Source organism: Impatiens glandulifera, chromosome 4 (genome assembly GCF_907164915.1).
Source record: "Impatiens glandulifera chromosome 4, dImpGla2.1, whole genome shotgun sequence".
In the NCBI taxonomy this organism is placed as follows: Eukaryota; Viridiplantae; Streptophyta; class Magnoliopsida; order Ericales; family Balsaminaceae; genus Impatiens; species Impatiens glandulifera.
The window spans coordinates 61,183,364-61,199,456 of record NC_061865.1 but is presented as its reverse complement, the minus strand read 5'-3'; the positions used below and the strand labels follow the sequence as shown (position 1 = coordinate 61,199,456).

Below are 16,093 nucleotides of genomic sequence, written 5' to 3'. Positions count from 1 at the left end.
TGAAAAGTCTGCAATTTAATGAAGAGAAGAAAATTAAAACATAGTCCAGAATAGTTCAAAGTTCAAAATCAAAACTTTTCTTCCAAGGTAGCCATCATCATCAAATGATTTGATGAAGAAAACAAAGATCCTGCAATAAATTTTCGATCAACAGTTAAACATGATCTGGCTAAATCAGATTGGGGGTCACACGTTTCTGGACAGGCATATTAGATGCCAATCATATCATCAAACATAACAATATTTTAATTAAGATAGCTTAAATACATTATTAATTATTACAAAATCATACTTAGAAAGGGAGAAATGTGGGTTGCATCCGGCTCAGTGTAACCAATAACTATAAGTAAACAATCATAATAATAATAATAATAATAATAACAACTCCATTACAAGTGTATCAGGAAAGTGATATCTCTTCTGTATACTATATTTAGTCAGGCTCTACCAATTTGTCTGTCACTTGGTTTCTTCTCTTATTGTCTGCCTCTCTTCATGCTGCAAGACGGGCACTTGTATTGCTTAATACTCTCTGCTTTAGCCGGAGTAATCTTCACACACTTTCCATGGTACCATCCCTCGCAGACATCACAACCAATCCAAAACTCATCCGCGTTATAATTTCCACCACAACTCCCACAGAGTGTATCGCTGTGTTCATCTTCATCCTCTTCATAGTTCTCATCTGCCAGCTTCGCATTGCTTTTAGCTTGCCCATCACTGGTTCTCTACAAAAAGAGCATGAGAATTACGTTAAACCCCATATTATTAGGGTGGTTCTATGAAGGATATAGATAAAAAGCTTTTACCTTTGTGCTACCCCTGGATTTGCTACCACTATCAGCACTAGGCTTTTCTTTCAAAGGTTTTCTTTCAGTCACTACTTCGAAAACAGTGGGTAGTTCATTGATCAAGCTGAATAAGCGCTTCCTGTTAAAAACGATCAACGCATTTTAATCAGTAGCTAATTTAGATAATAGACCCACAAATGCGATCAGACATACCTTTCATTCCAGTTAAGACGGGCTCCAAGATAGAACGCGACAGAAAGCAACCAACAATCACTGTGAACCGCAACAAGAGAAAGCCAATCTCTACGACTCATACCATCTCTAGCAAAATTTATCCCTAATGCAGGCTCTGGAAGCTCAGGTGGAACTTCTTCTGCTGGAAGTGCAACTTCCCAGTTCTCATTTGAATGACCATACAGACACAAGTTCTCCTTGTCTAAAGTTGTTAACAAAATCAAACAATAATCAGAGCATTATACCAAGAACTATCTACTATACTCTACTGATTAGAAACACCTAATTAAAGATCAATCCTTTTACAGATGTTCGGCATAATGAGATCAATTTTAAGGCGAAAAAACAGTAAATGCAAATGGGTATAACATCAGTGATACAAGTATACATGCAGAGTAGAGAAATGAGGAATTAGTAAAAAAAAGTGTAAATCTTGGATGGATCTAGGTAATTAGATAAAGGATCGGAGTGTACCTGGATCGCAGAGAGCATAGAAGTCGTCGACATCTGAAAAAGAAAGAGGTGGGTTAGAGAAGATGAAGATGGGGTAAGAGTAAATTGAGAGGAGGAGGAAGTAGTATAGTACCGTAGGTTAAAGCACGAACAATTCCAGCTCGTCGACCGCTGTAATCTTTGAAGATGTCTTCTACAGTTCTTGGACTTGATGAAATGGTGGCCATTTCCATGAATTGTTATCAATGAATGTAGTTTGATCAAAGGAAGAAGAACAAGTATTGATCTTTCTACATATATTGTACAGATTGGAACTCTTGGAAGAGTTGGTAAAGCATCACGAGAGAAGAGAAGAGAAGAGAGAGAGAGTGTGTGAAGCAATCTACGGTAGCAAATCAACAATCGGAGGCCGTATAACCGTAGGATAAGATCCGAGACTATACGGAGTGGGCCTTGCCAAATCCTTTAACATTAAATCAGTTTTCTTTTTAAATACTAAAAATATTTTAGTTAATTTATTTATATATATCTTTTCAAATAACACAAAAGTTATCAAATACCAAATTAATATAATGGGCGTTTTTTAAGTCATTATTGTCATTTAAATTTATAATGAATTAACTCTTAATAAATTCACTTGGGAGTTATAATAATTCATTCATCAATTCACTCTTTTTTTTCTTACTCTCTTTTTTAATTAAATTTTTTTTCTTATCATATATATATAATATATTTTTTTTTACAGAATTGAATATATATATATAAAATAAAATAAATATATTTAATATTTTTTAAAAGAAATATATATAAAACAAAAAAAAATATGAATTTTCTACCTAACGAATATTTTCAATTTATATGATTTTAGGTAGACTTAAAAAATAACAAAACAATTTTAAATAAAATGATTGGATAAGTGCAAGTTTTATCATATTTTTTAAATAATTAGAATAAAAAAATATTGAATTAAATTATAAAGTCACATTTTTAAAGTAATTTTTTTTTTAATTTTTTTATATAATTGCTCATGCAAATGCACTGGTTAGATAATTAGTAATAATATAAAATAACATTTACAAAACAAAAATAAACATTTATATTTATATATTAAATTATATGAACAATTAAAAAATTTAATAAAAAAAATCTTGTTAATAGTTATTCAAAAGACAACTCATTTGAAGTAAACAAGTTGAACGAACTAATGAAATAGTGTCGAAATAATCTTTATCAAATAATATGAGCATCTTTTACAATTATGTTTAGCTAAGGATTGATAAACAACATCAAAAGTGTTTTGCGATATACATCTGATTGAAATAGTGAAAAAAATATCAAATTGAGTAACTCTTTATAAAAAAAATGAGAAATTACTCCAGATGAAATTATTTTGTCTTATTTGCTACTAAAAAATAGGAACGTATTATTGAGAAATGACCATTAACACAATTAAAGAATATGAGTAATAAACGACCCACCAATTATTGTGAGTTTATTTAGATTACAAAATTCCGATATGAACAAATCGATTTGGTTAAACATGATCCCGAACTAAATAAAATGCAACACCAACCATTAACGAATTTACTAAGGGGAAGAGGTGAGCTTCGACCCATCCCAATTTTTTAAAATATAAATATGACATGACTTAGTAATTTTATTTTATTTTCCAATTTAATTCATTATTTGTTTTTCTAATTAAATAAGAAAGTAAAACTCACCATTATTCATTTGATTTATTCATAATTTTCTTTATAATTTTTTTTTATGACTACCTAAAAAAAATTCAAACTCAATCCAACTTTAACTCTTAAATCCGTTAATGACATCGACTTAAATTTGTGTATTGAGACTAATAATTATTTATTACTTTTCAATTCACTCTAAAATTTATTTATTTTTAATAAAAAAGAGAAAGTTGTTTATATATATATATATATAATATATTATGTTAAAAATTATATAATATAATTAATTAAATATAATTTAGCATAGTGTCATTGTTTAAAACATTAATAGCTGTTGCCTGCCCTACTTATCACCTCCAAAGACCAAATTAATATAATTTATTTACATTTGGTTTTAAAATATATATTATATTATTGAGTTACTTACTATACTAATATTTTATTATTAATAAACCTTTGGTGCTTGTCTGGTCTGGTGAGGTTAGGGTCTGGTCTAGTCTAAGTCTTTTTGTTTCGTGTTTTCATGGAGACCTAAGCAAAGCAAGTGTGTAGAAAGCATTGAACTTTGAAGGGAATAAAAATGAAAAACCTTTGTTTTGCCTCCTAGTTCCAGGCTGGTCTTCGGATTGGCCGGACCCAGATCAAGAAAAACTTTAATCTCTTCTCATCTTTCCAAACGCCGGACAACCAATCCAACCCAAATCAAATCTGGGGACTCCCCAAAATGGGAGATTTCAACCTTGCTCTGTTGATCGTTGCCATAGTCGTCTGCGTTCTCGTTTTCATTTTCAATGTCTATCTCCTTGTCAATTATCAGCATCCTGACGACGCCAATCAAGCTTACTTTCCAAAATTCGTGGTGGTTTTCGGACTCACGATCGCTGCGATCTCGATCCTGATGCTTCCGGCCGATGTTGCTAACAGGCAGGCGTGTCGACACGCGATTTACAATGGGGCTTGTAATCTTACGTTGCCTATGAAGAGTCTATGGCTTGCTGTTTACATTATTGACGCTATACTTGTCTTCTTTGTCATTCCTTTTGCCATGTTCTTCTACGAAGGAGACCAGGACAAGTTAGTACAGTCTTGAAATCACATCATTAATTAACTTAATTCCATAAAGATCGGATAATTGAAGTGGGTTTACCGTTTACATCGAATGTTTTGTTGCAGGAGTGTGGGGAAACGGGTTAAGAGTGCATTGATATGGGTGATAGCGACAGCTGTTGTTTGTGGCCTTGCATTGGGAATTTTATACGGTTTGTTCTTCTTTAAGGATTTCAAGTTTTTGAAATTCAGGCATATTGAATCCTCTTAATCTTGATTTGATTGTTGCTAGGTCTTATTGGGAAGGTGGATTTCACAGTCAGACATCTTTCTTCTACCACTGTTTCTTTTCCTAGTACATGGGACTTCAGTAGTAGTCAAGAATGTATTGGAAATGGGACTCCTCAGGTAAAAATACTTGATTGATTCTAAAGGATTTTTTTAAAGCATTTCATTTTCTCAATGTGATTTAATCTCTGCTTCTTTTTATAGTGTTCTGCTTATTCTGCGAATTCTACATCAGAGAAGACATGGACACAGCGTGCAACTTTTCCAGAATATGTTGTTGCTCTCACTACCATTGTTGGTTCAGTTCTGTTCACTGTAAGTTTCATCCATTCAAATGTTTGTCTAGCTTCTTGAAGATGATGATGATCTCTCTGTTTTGACTGTTTTTACTCTCTTTCAGATATTTGGTGGTGTTGGTATTGCTTGTCTGCCATTGGGACTTATCTTTTCATTCATTCGCCGTCCCAAAGCTATCATCACTCGTTCACAGTACATCAAGGTAATTACTTCCACTTACTTAATATCTCATATTTTTTTGGTTTTGTTGGAATTGATGCATTCTGAACCCATATAATAATACAACAGGAAGCTACTGAACTTGGGAAGAAAGCAAAAGATTTGAAAAAGGCAGCTGATTCTCTTCATCAGGAAGAAAAGAGTAGCTCAAAGGGAAGGAAGTGGCGTAAGAATGTAAAGGCGGTGGAGAAGGTACATACATATCATGGCATGACTTGTATTATCGCTGTTTGATACTCACTTTAAAAATAAATTTTTGTAGGAGGTACTGCTGCTTGAAGAAGATGTAAAGGCCTTGGAAGAGATGTACCCGCAAGGTGAACAGGTGATGAGAAGCTTGTTTACATCCTCGTTTTGGATTTTGCAGATTTTTGTTTGCAAATCAGTTGTTTATAACTGTTTCCTTTTTTTTATTGAGTTTAGGCTGAGACTGCCTGGGCTTTTACAGTTCTTGGTTACCTTGCGAAAGTGATTCTTGGTTCTCTAGGGTAAGAACAAGTTTGACACTCGGAAGGAAAAATAACAAATATTTTTTATTGATTATGTATGATTGATTGTTTATATAGGTTGATCGTTTCGGTTGCTTGGATTGCACATATAGTGATATATCTACTCATTGATCCTCCTCTTTCTCCATTCCTCAATGAGATTTTCATCAAGTTGGATGATGTTTGGGGTATGTAGAATGGAAGTCTATACAAACAGTTTCAGGCTTCTTCTTGTAGATATCATCATGCTGACATGCCCAGTTCTCATTTTCAAAAGAAAAAGATTTTCATGTGTGTATATTTGGCAGGTCTTCTAGGCACTGCAGCATTTGCTTTCTTCTGCTTTTACCTTCTTCTGGCTGTGGTTGCTGGTGCAATGATGCTTGGCTTGAGATTAGTCTTCATTACGATCCATCCGATGAAGTAAATTCATCTTTTCTTTAATGTTTCCGTCTTTTAGTTTGATCTAGATAGATGATCATTGATTGCCATTGGTGGGTTTCTTTTGTTACAGGTGGGGAGCTACTCTAATGAATTCTTTCCTGTTCAATGTGGGTCTCATTCTTCTATGTTCAATCAGGTAAAAATATGAAATTTTCATTATTTTATTTTAATAATTGTGCATAATTTGTTTGATTTTCTTTGGTGGGTACAGTGTGATTCAGTTCTGCGCGACAGCATTTGCTTACTACGCTCAAGCCACGGCTGCACAAGAGATATTCGGGCACACTTTGCAGTCCCTTCGCGGGATTAAATATTTGTACAAGTTAGTTCACTAATCTATAATCTTCTCCCTATTTAAGATTACAAAATTTCAAAAAAAATACTCATCCTATTCACAACATTGCAACAGGTACAATGTGTTCCAAATTGCATTCATTTCGCTGGCTGGACTGACGTTTGTGTATTACGCTGCATTTGTAATATCCCCGAATCTTATGCATCAGTTTCTAGTTTGGATGGAGTTTTGTTTCTTGTATCGTGAATCTATCTTTTTTTTTTCTCTTATTTTTCCAGGGATGGAGAAGAAAAAAGCCTAGTGGCAGGTTCCAACTTTCAACTTAAGACTAGTCGATTTCTGATCCGATCCGTGGAGATTCTTTATATCGAGTTGAATACAAAATTGATTTGTTTAGAAGAAAGAGTTTTAAGTTCCACTGTTGTTACAGCTCCTTTTGCTGATTCTCTTTCAAATTTGTCTTCCTATTATTACTACTATCATATCAAGTCATTGTGTTAATTGTTTGTTGGTGTGTTGATATTATTGTCTTGTAATTAATCATATTTGTATAATAGAGAGATATGATAATCACTAATCCTTCAATTTTCATATACTTCCAGGCCTGGTTTGATATGGGTTATCTGAAAATCTCGCGTAACCCACCATCACTAACTTGTTTTGTTTGAATATTGAGTTTCGCTTCTCTTTCAAAGTGTGAGTAATCCTAGCGAGTTAAACACATAACCGGTAAGTATACTTTACTAATTTAATTAGGCGATTAGGACGTGATGTCTAACAGGCTCGAATTTAGGATTCATGGAGGCTGGGGTGTAGGACTCAAACCTTAGGTTTACCGAGATATTCACATCTTTTTGTTGCTAAGCTATAAAAAGGACATCAACAAAAATGAACTACATATTTTATAAAGTGGTTTTATTTGAAAACAAAAATTAAAGTTCGAACATTTTGTTTGTCAAATAATTTAATTTTTGCAAAGAAAACAAAATTAAGTTTCCAAAAAAAGGCTAATATTAAATAATCAATCAAAATAACATTTTATTTATTGTTTTAAACTATATTTAAAATGACAATTTAGTGATAGAATTATGGGCTTATTCAACATATTTAGTCTTATTGGTTGTTCTTGTGTTATAAAGAGAGAAGAATCAATATTATGCTTGTTTGATTAAGTTTATTCACACAAATCATTTTAGTAGCTTATTCTCAATTGTCTGGCAATTACCAAATCAAACTAGTCCTCTACATAACTTGGTTATTTAAATATGCATACTAATCAAACAAGACCTTAGATTCACAAACTATTTGTATTGTCCAAAATTTTGCAATTTTGTTTTTATTGTAAGAATATTTTCTGATGTATCTATTTCAAAGAGTCTTCTGCAATACAATACAGATGGATAATCAATAATGAGACATTATCTGTCAATTTGTCTCTTCAAATAACTAAATAGTCAAAAGCTTACTCATCTAAAAAATACTTTTTTATTATTTTGTATCTTAGTCTAAATTTAGATAACAGATAAATGTATTATTATTTTTTAATTGTTTCAAATAGAACTAACTTTATTCATTGAATATAAATATATAAAAAAATAATTTTGTTAGAATTATTAAGACACTTTTTTTTTGTTCTGTATATAAGATAAATAAATTTGTTTAAAAGCAACTAAAATATGATTCTATATTTTAAGTAACTAAAAAATATGCAAAAATTTGAAGTAAAAAAAAAAAAAAAATCAAATATTCAGACAAATATTATGTCCAAACATCAATCTTGTTTTATATAAAGTTATTTAAATAACAATTTAGTTATTCTTTAAATAATTCTGTTTAATTTTACTTATAAAAAAATTATAATTATTTAATAAAATAAATATTAAAGTTATATATATATATATATATATATAATGAATAAATATATTTTATAATTAAAAAAATTTTATTTTCTATTAATAATTTAAATAATATGATAATAGTCAATTTAATATTAAATAAAATAATAAATTATTTAAAAATAATTTTAAATAATTCATGTCATGTCATATAACTTCCTATTTACGATTGAATTATTTAAATATTAGGGTGAATATAAAGAAACATTTTTTTTTAATAAAATAACTTTATAATATATAATAATAAAATAAAAAATAATAATTTAAAATAGATAATAATACAATTTTTTTTCCGCAATCCTAAAACCAAACAAGCCCTAAAAGTAACTAACTAACTTTTATTATATTTTATTTAGTTAATCGCCGCCAACTACTGGAAAATTGAAGATCACACTACAAGAGTAGAAAAGAACAGAGAATTCTTCTTGACACTTTCACATATTTATTTGTTTTTGTTTGTTTGTTTGTTTTCAAGCTAACATTAAGCAAAAAATGTCTTCACCGTCAACGCCATGTCTCTTAGAGAATGGAAATGGCGGGCGCTGTGGCCGGACAGCATCATCATCATCGCCGTCATCGCCGTTTTCTTCCATGAGTAAAGATTTCGATACAACCCAAGTCTTCAAATTCTCTAATCCACTCTTGATGACATTTTTAGCCAATCTTCAAAAGGTCATTTTAGGAACTAAACTCTCACTTCTATTTCCTGCTATTCCTCTCGCCATTGCTGCTCAGTATTACGGATTAGGAAGAGTAAGTTCTAATCTACTTTTTCTACGTAAAAGTAATGTTCTTTAATTAATCAAATTTATTTTGATAGATACCCTTTATTTAATTCAAATAACCCATTTGAAATGAGATGAATTTGATTGATGGAAACAGCCATGGATTTTCGTCCTGAGCTCATTGGGACTCATTCCATTAGCAGAGCGTATCAGCTTCTTGACAGAGTAAGCCCTTATGTGTTCTTTCACAATCTGATATTTCTAGAAGCAAAAAAAGCAAACCCTAGTTATGAATCCTATTGTTTAAAAAAAAAATCAATTGCAGGCAAATCGCATTCTATACTGGTCCTACAGGTAATTGGGTTTATTTTTTTTTATCTTAATTCAATATAAAATCATCAATGGACAATATCTATCTGTTTACTATTTTTGCAGTTGGTGGTCTTCTAAATGCAACATGTGGGAATGCAACAGAATTGATAATAGCAATCCTTGCTCTCACAAGGAACAAAGTAGATGTTGTAAAGTATTCTCTATTGGGTTCTGTTCTTTCAAACCTTCTCTTGGTTCTTGGCACCTCTCTCTTTTGTAGTGGCATTGCCAATCTCGACCAGGAACAGAAATTCGATAGGGTAAATGAGCTGCCATGTATACCATCCTCCTCACTTAATAGTTTTTGTTTTTTGAAAAGTTTCGGATTGTATTTGTTAAACAGAAACAGGCTGATGTCAACTCACTCCTATTGTTTATGGCATTATTGTGTCACACCCTGCCATTGTTGTTGTTTCGGATTGCTGGACCCAATGGTGTAAAGACATCTTCTGTCTTGCAGCTGTCAAGAGCGAGTAGCATTTTAATGCTCATTGCCTACATTGGTTACCTTATTTTCCAGTTAAGGACTCACAGACAAATGTTTGAAGCTCAGAAGGTAGCCTTAATTAACTATCTGATGTATTATGCATATGTTCTAATGCTGGACATGATTAGGGCGAACAAGAAGAAGAAGAAGAGGAGGATGATGAAGCAGAAGTTATTGGTTTCTGGAGTGGATTAATTTGGTTGGTAGGGATGACTCTGGTTATAGCCTTACTGTCTGAATTTATCGTGGGTGCAATTGAGGTAACCATGATAATATAATGAGACATTTTCCTTTGAACAGAATTAATGATGTAATTTTTTATTAACATATATAGGATGCATCAGAAAAATGGGGGGTCTCTGTCAGTTTCATAAGCATAATTTTGCTACCTATTGTTGGGAATGCTGCAGAACATGCTGGAGCCATCATTTTTGCTTTCAAAAACAAGTTGGTTAGTATGCTCTATCCTTCAATCACGTCAGTTCAGGATGCTCTGCTCAATCCGATTTGGGAGGACTAATGTTTTCAGAATGAGTCCGTTTTTATGTTTTTGGTTGAATAATTTCATGTCATGTCATGTCATGTCATGACTTGTATTGAATTGAATTGTTTCCCACTTTCAATGCCACATTTGTAGTTACCTTGGTCTAGTGAAATCTTTTCGGTTAAAAAATACAAATCCCGGGGTGTTACTTGTGCATAATGCAGGACATTTCTCTTGGTGTTGCTTTGGGATCAGCAACTCAAATTAGTTTGTTTGTGGTGGGTATTGATTTTAGTTCAGTTTTCCATCAAAAGGAAAATAAGAAATTTTTTATGATAACAAATTTGAAATGAATTTGTTTAGTTTCCACTCTGTGTGATTGTGGCTTGGATAACTGGTACCAACATGGACCTTCATCTCCATCTCCTTGAGACGGGGTCTCTTGCTCTCTCGATACTGGTCACAGCCTTCACCTTACAGGTAATTTATTCATTTTCACTTTCTAGTTCGATAATTTTTCTTCAACTTTATCTAAAATTTCAATGGTAATTAGGATGGAACCTCCCACTACATGAAAGGGCTGGTTCTGCTGCTTTGCTACATTGTCATAGGAACTTGCTTTTTTGTTTTCCCATCACCCTTAGGTAAGCAACCAACCATATATTAAGCAATCTTTATGCAGTCAGAAAATTCAGTCCTTTTTTTTCTTTTATTTTATGAAAAGATTAAATATTATTGACACAAATAAGCCTACAAGAATGAATAAAAAACTAACTATTAATCATCTCGTCGAAAAAAACCTCCCAGGCCAAAACATTTCCTCCCTTCTATCAAACCTTTCACCCCAAATGATCCATCACAGGGCAATCAAAATCATTATTCAGTTCAATCCATTGATCCAAAAATCCCCTATTGATCTCGGCATTGAACTCAACCAATATCTGACATCGGAATATGCCTTGAACTTTATTATCAACTTCAACTCTTATCTATTGCAGACTATGTAAGTATTAGGAACCAAGGAATTGAGTCTACAAGAGAAGGGGCATTCAAAATTTGATATATAAATCAAAGTTGTGGGGGGAGGCTACATATTTGATTTACATATGGATCACCCAGTTTCCTTTTAAGGTACTTGTATTTTTGTTGATGCCTATATATGTTGGCTTGAAAGCTTGAATTCTATAGAAAAATTCTCTTTGGGCATTGGGTTTTGCTACAGAAATGGAATTTTGATGGTGTGGTAAAGACTGGCATATATTTATTTATTTTGGTCAAAAGAGTTTTGTTTTCATATCAAACATAAGGATCCTTGCATATGGCTGACTATCAACATTTTTTTTTTCTTTTTAAAAGAGGAAACTCTTTTTCATTCATTCACAATAAACGCGAGAATAGGAAAATCCAAAAATCATTACAATTCAAGTGATGACAATATTTGTATAACTTTGTCATAAACAACCAAAATGAAAATAAAAAATATCAAAATATATAGAAAGCATCAAAACAACAACATCAAAGAAATCTTTTATTTTAAAGCTTACTAAATGAATCTCTGATGGCATGCAGTTTCTTTGTGACAACATTCATAGCCATCCTTTGACTTGGTAATGAATTTGAACATGAAAGTCCAATACTCATTACTGCGATCAAGCTTTCTTCCATCATACGAGAAATATTAGCTCTGTTGTGAGAACTTTTGACCATTGCCTTCTCTTCTAAGACCCTTTCAATTCTATTATCGATGTAAGTCTCTTCCTTCTCTGCCTCTAATAGCAAAGATGGATCAACTATGTTCATCGAGTTCTCAGGCAATGCCATGGCCACAAAGCTGTGAATATCGAGTCCATCCTTGAACATGTCATCCGTTGGTCTCTTTCCAGTAAACATTTCCAACAAGAGTATCCCATAACTGTAAACATCTTCAAATGTTGAAACTTGTACTCTCAACCCACATTCTGAAATCACACCATCACCAAATCATACATCATGATCAGTTTAATAGGAAAAGAAAAGAAACAGATCAAACCTGGAGCAATATACCCAACTGAACCCTTCAATCCCTCTGAAATGCTCTGGCCATTAGATGCTTCCAAGACAAAGCTAGCCAATCCGAAGTCACCAACATGAGCCGTCATGTCTTGGTCTAGCAATACGTTGCTAGGTTTTAAATCACGATGAACTATAGGTGTCTCACAATGATAATGAAGATATTCAAGGGCGTGGGCTACATCCATCGCTATGTCTAGTCTATGTTTCATGTTCAGTCTCTTATTTTGATCTTTCGGGTGCAGCCATTGGTCTAGGTTCCCATTAATCATGAACTCATAGACTAGAGCCTTGAACTCATTGCCTTGATGATCCACACTGGAACAAACGGTTAATAGATCCAGTAGATTTCGATGCTTAATGCATTTTAAAGCTTTGCATTCATCAATGAAGGTCTTTGTAGCTCCCTGTTGTTGCAAGTTTAGTACTTTAACGGCTACAACAGTTCCATCATTTGGTAAGGATCCTTTATACACAGAACCGAAACTACCTGAACCTATACAGGTTGTGAATTCATTTGTAGATCTTAGAAGGTCCTGGTAAGAAATGCCTATTTGCATCCATTCATTCTCAGAGGAGGATGTTAAGGGTGTTTTCTTAGTTCTCTTCCATATGCAAAATATAGTGACACAAAACAACAATACAGATAGAATTACAACGATAACTACAAGAATAATCGTCCTTCGTGTCAAAAAATTTCTAGAGGAAATAGCCATCTCAAGAGGACAAGCTGGCAAAAGTAAGTTTGAGATTCCTCCACAGAGATTCTCATTTCCAATTAGAGTAATTTGGCTGGCATTCTTAAATATTCCTCCAGTTGGAACTTCACCCTGCAGATCATTATACGAGAGATCAAGAATCTCTAGTCCACTCATTTCTGCAAGAAACTGCGGGATCCCTCCAGATAGATTATTGTGCGAAAGATCTAACTGAACTAAACCTTTCAAGTCTTTGATAGATCGAGGAATCTTTCCTTCAAATAGATTATTATCCATCAATAACCTCTCCAAGCTAATACAGCTTCCTAGAGTGCTAGGAATTTCACCTGATATATTATTACCTGAAATATGAAGCTCCTTTAGATTTTTCAACTTGCCAACTTCCAATGGTATAGGCCCAGTTAACTGATTATTGGCTAATGATAATGAAATCGACAATGAGGATAAACCCATGATTTCTTTGGGTATGCTTCCACCAAGATTATTACGACTTAAGTTGAGGACCTGCAAATACTTGCAGTTTCCTAGGCTTGGAGGTATGCTTCCTTGTAACATATTACCCTCCATAAACAACCTCGATAGTGCTGTTAGGTTCCCAAAAGAGGATGGAATAAACGTGGAAAATCTGTTGTAGTTCAAATTCAAACCCTGTAATTTTTTAAGTTTCCCAAAGTCATATGGTATGGTACCATTAAATCTGTTACCTTCTAAGCCAAGACTGTTCAAATTAAATAGGTTTCCTATTCCATCAGGAATTCTCCCATTTAATCGGTTTGAACCCAGTGTAAGTATTTGCATATTGGTTGATTGATTGGCTATGGATCTTGGTATAGATCCTCCAAACATGTTACCGCTCAAGCCAAGAACTTCCAAGGCTGAACAGTTGGCCAAGGAAGCCAAAAACTCTAGATCGCCAGCTTTGCCATTTCCAAGTTTGTTGTCGTCAAAGTTGAGCCTATACAAATTCTGCAATCTTCCTAAACCAGTTGGTATAGTTCCACTAATAAGATTTTCAGCAAAATCGAGTACCTGAAGATCCGATGAATTTTGCAATGAACGTGGGATCTGCCCCGTGAAGCTGTTGACACCCCCAGCAAAAACTTGAAGATTTGGAAACTTGAGGCCGACATCTTGAGGAAGCTCTCCGTGTAGTTGGTTCTGTGTAACAGAGAAATAATATATGGTGGAAATGTTGTAAATAGACGAAGGAATCGTGCCTACCAACTCATTTCCATAGAATTGGAAAAACCGTAACTTGGAGAGTTTCCCAAGCTCTTGTGGTATGCCTCCATGGAAATTATTCAGGGCTAGCGATATACCAAGTAAAGATGAAAAATTCCCAATCCAAGTTGGGATTTTCCCTGTTAACTTATTACTTCCAAGACCCATAAGCAGAAGCTTTGAGAGTGTGCTCAACTCATTTGGTATCTCACCAACAAGTCCATTACCCTCTAAGGCAAGGACTTTGAGCTCCCTGCAGTTAGTTAAGTTGGTTGGGATTTTCCCTCCAAGATAATTATATGTTAAGTTAAGAGACTGTAGCCTTTGTAGGCGGCCAATTTCTTGTGGGATTTCACCACTGAAGCTGTTGTTCCTGAGATCGATCCCAGATAGAAAGGAGAGGTTACCCAATGATGGAGTGATGGAGCCGACCAGACTCAGGGACGACAACCTCAGGGTAATGACCCTCCTGCTGGATGGGCTGCAAGTGACACCAAACCAATTGCAGAAATGAATGGATTGATTCCAGGAATCCATGATCTTAAGAGGGTCTGAGATTATTTGATTCTTGAAGTCAAGAAGAGCAAGCTGATCTGTTTCATTTCCATGGTCAAGCAATGGTGTTTTAGAAACTGAAACTGATATGGAGTAAGGAAGAAGAAGAAGAAGAAGCAGGAAGAAACCTGCATTGTGGAGACAGAAAATCATCATTGTGAAATGAATACCACTTCTTTAGAGATGGAGTATCAATCATATATTTATGAATACCCTTAACTCGCCATCTCATTTAATTCACCCAATTGTCGGCATAACTAATCAACTAGAGAAGTTTCAAATGATTTAGAGCTTGATTGATCATGGGTTATTTGAAAAATTATTGTTAGATGAAAAAAGGTGGGTTATTTAAGTTATATTAATAAAATGTCTTTTCATATTTAAAATATAAATTTTATAAAAATAAAGTAAGTTTTTTTTTTAAAATATTTTTATCAATAAGTTGAGTAAATTTCTTTTTATAAATAATTAATTAATAAAAATCTAAAACCTATCAAATTAGGAGTTATAACTATATAATACAAAATAAAACTTACAATTTCTAATATATATTCAACAATATTGGTTGAATGTCGCTCAAATGATTTCTACTCAATATTTGATAAAACTCGTATAAATCCTGCGATGATATCTATAAAATTGGTCATCATATAAAAGATTAAATTATTTATTAAAAGGGAAATGATATTTTCAACGAAAGAGTACCGAAAGCAAGGCCACGAATCTACGTGGCCTTGCCAGCTAGGAGAGAGAAAAAAAAAGAAAAAAAAAAGAAAAAAAAAAGAAAACGTTTCAGTTTCCCCCTTCTTCTTTCCTCTGTCTTTCTTCTTTTCATTTATTCTTTCCGGCGATTTTTCTCTTCTCTGGCGATTTTTCTCTCCGGCGGCGGCATCCCCGACTTCTTCAACTTTATTCATCTTCTTTCTTTCGATCGAAAATGGTAGGTCTTCTCCTTCGGGTATTTCCGTTCACTTCACTGTCTGCATTCGTGAATATCTTTTCTCTTTTTCAGGCTGGTGGTCCAGGTACATCTCCATGCAAGACTCCAAAATCTCCAAGGACAAGGTAAATAACATCTCCTTTAGAATCCTAAAACATTTTGATGATTTGAAGACCGTTTAGGTTTTTGCGGTTATGGGTTAGGGTTAGGGTTAGGGTTATGGATTTTGATGATTCTGCTGATTCTAATGATTTTAACGATAGAAATGGTTGATTATTTTGTGTTTATTTGCTTCTATGTGATGATTTATGTGATTTTTGATATGTTTGGCTGTTATGGGTCCCGAAAGTGTTGTTTCGGGGACCCGAAAGTATGATTACATAGTCCAGAAATTTGATTTTG

At 33.5% G+C, this 16,093-nt stretch overlaps 4 protein-coding genes across 4 annotated transcripts; 2 read left to right on the top strand and 2 right to left on the bottom strand.

Moving 5' to 3' along the window:
• Positions 1-223: 223 nt before the first annotated feature.
• On the bottom strand, positions 224-1,850 carry LOC124936232 (PHD finger protein ALFIN-LIKE 2-like). The gene is made up of 5 exons (XM_047476713.1): positions 1,612-1,850; positions 1,500-1,532; positions 1,005-1,227; positions 810-930; positions 224-728 (listed from the first exon to the last, which is right to left on the bottom strand). Exons 1-5 carry the CDS (start codon positions 1,709-1,711, stop codon positions 477-479), a joined length of 729 nt encoding a protein of 242 aa, XP_047332669.1. The 5' UTR covers positions 1,712-1,850; the 3' UTR covers positions 224-476.
• A 1,832-nt stretch (positions 1,851-3,682) lies between these two features.
• Positions 3,683-6,839, top strand: LOC124933783 (LIMR family protein At5g01460). The gene is made up of 14 exons (XM_047474227.1): positions 3,683-4,240; positions 4,340-4,425; positions 4,506-4,621; positions 4,706-4,816; positions 4,902-5,000; positions 5,087-5,209; positions 5,280-5,342; positions 5,441-5,505; positions 5,584-5,693; positions 5,814-5,928; positions 6,020-6,085; positions 6,161-6,271; positions 6,359-6,425; positions 6,523-6,839. Exons 1-14 carry the CDS (start codon positions 3,891-3,893, stop codon positions 6,568-6,570), a joined length of 1,530 nt encoding a protein of 509 aa, XP_047330183.1. The 5' UTR covers positions 3,683-3,890; the 3' UTR covers positions 6,571-6,839.
• A 1,795-nt stretch (positions 6,840-8,634) lies between these two features.
• On the top strand, positions 8,635-11,416 carry LOC124933921 (vacuolar cation/proton exchanger 3-like). The gene is made up of 11 exons (XM_047474364.1): positions 8,635-8,892; positions 9,022-9,089; positions 9,190-9,218; positions 9,300-9,496; positions 9,580-9,792; positions 9,852-9,983; positions 10,058-10,174; positions 10,432-10,485; positions 10,571-10,687; positions 10,761-10,851; positions 11,206-11,416. The coding sequence occupies exons 1-11, from the start codon at positions 8,731-8,733 to the stop codon at positions 11,265-11,267; spliced, it is 1,242 nt and encodes a 413-aa protein (XP_047330320.1). The 5' UTR covers positions 8,635-8,730; the 3' UTR covers positions 11,268-11,416.
• A 186-nt stretch (positions 11,417-11,602) lies between these two features.
• LOC124933920 (probable LRR receptor-like serine/threonine-protein kinase At3g47570) lies at positions 11,603-14,955 on the bottom strand. Its single transcript, XM_047474363.1, has 2 exons — positions 12,237-14,955; positions 11,603-12,165 (listed from the first exon to the last, which is right to left on the bottom strand). The coding sequence occupies exons 1-2, from the start codon at positions 14,905-14,907 to the stop codon at positions 11,741-11,743; spliced, it is 3,096 nt and encodes a 1,031-aa protein (XP_047330319.1). The 5' UTR covers positions 14,908-14,955; the 3' UTR covers positions 11,603-11,740.
• Between the last annotated feature and the right edge of the window lie 1,138 nt (positions 14,956-16,093).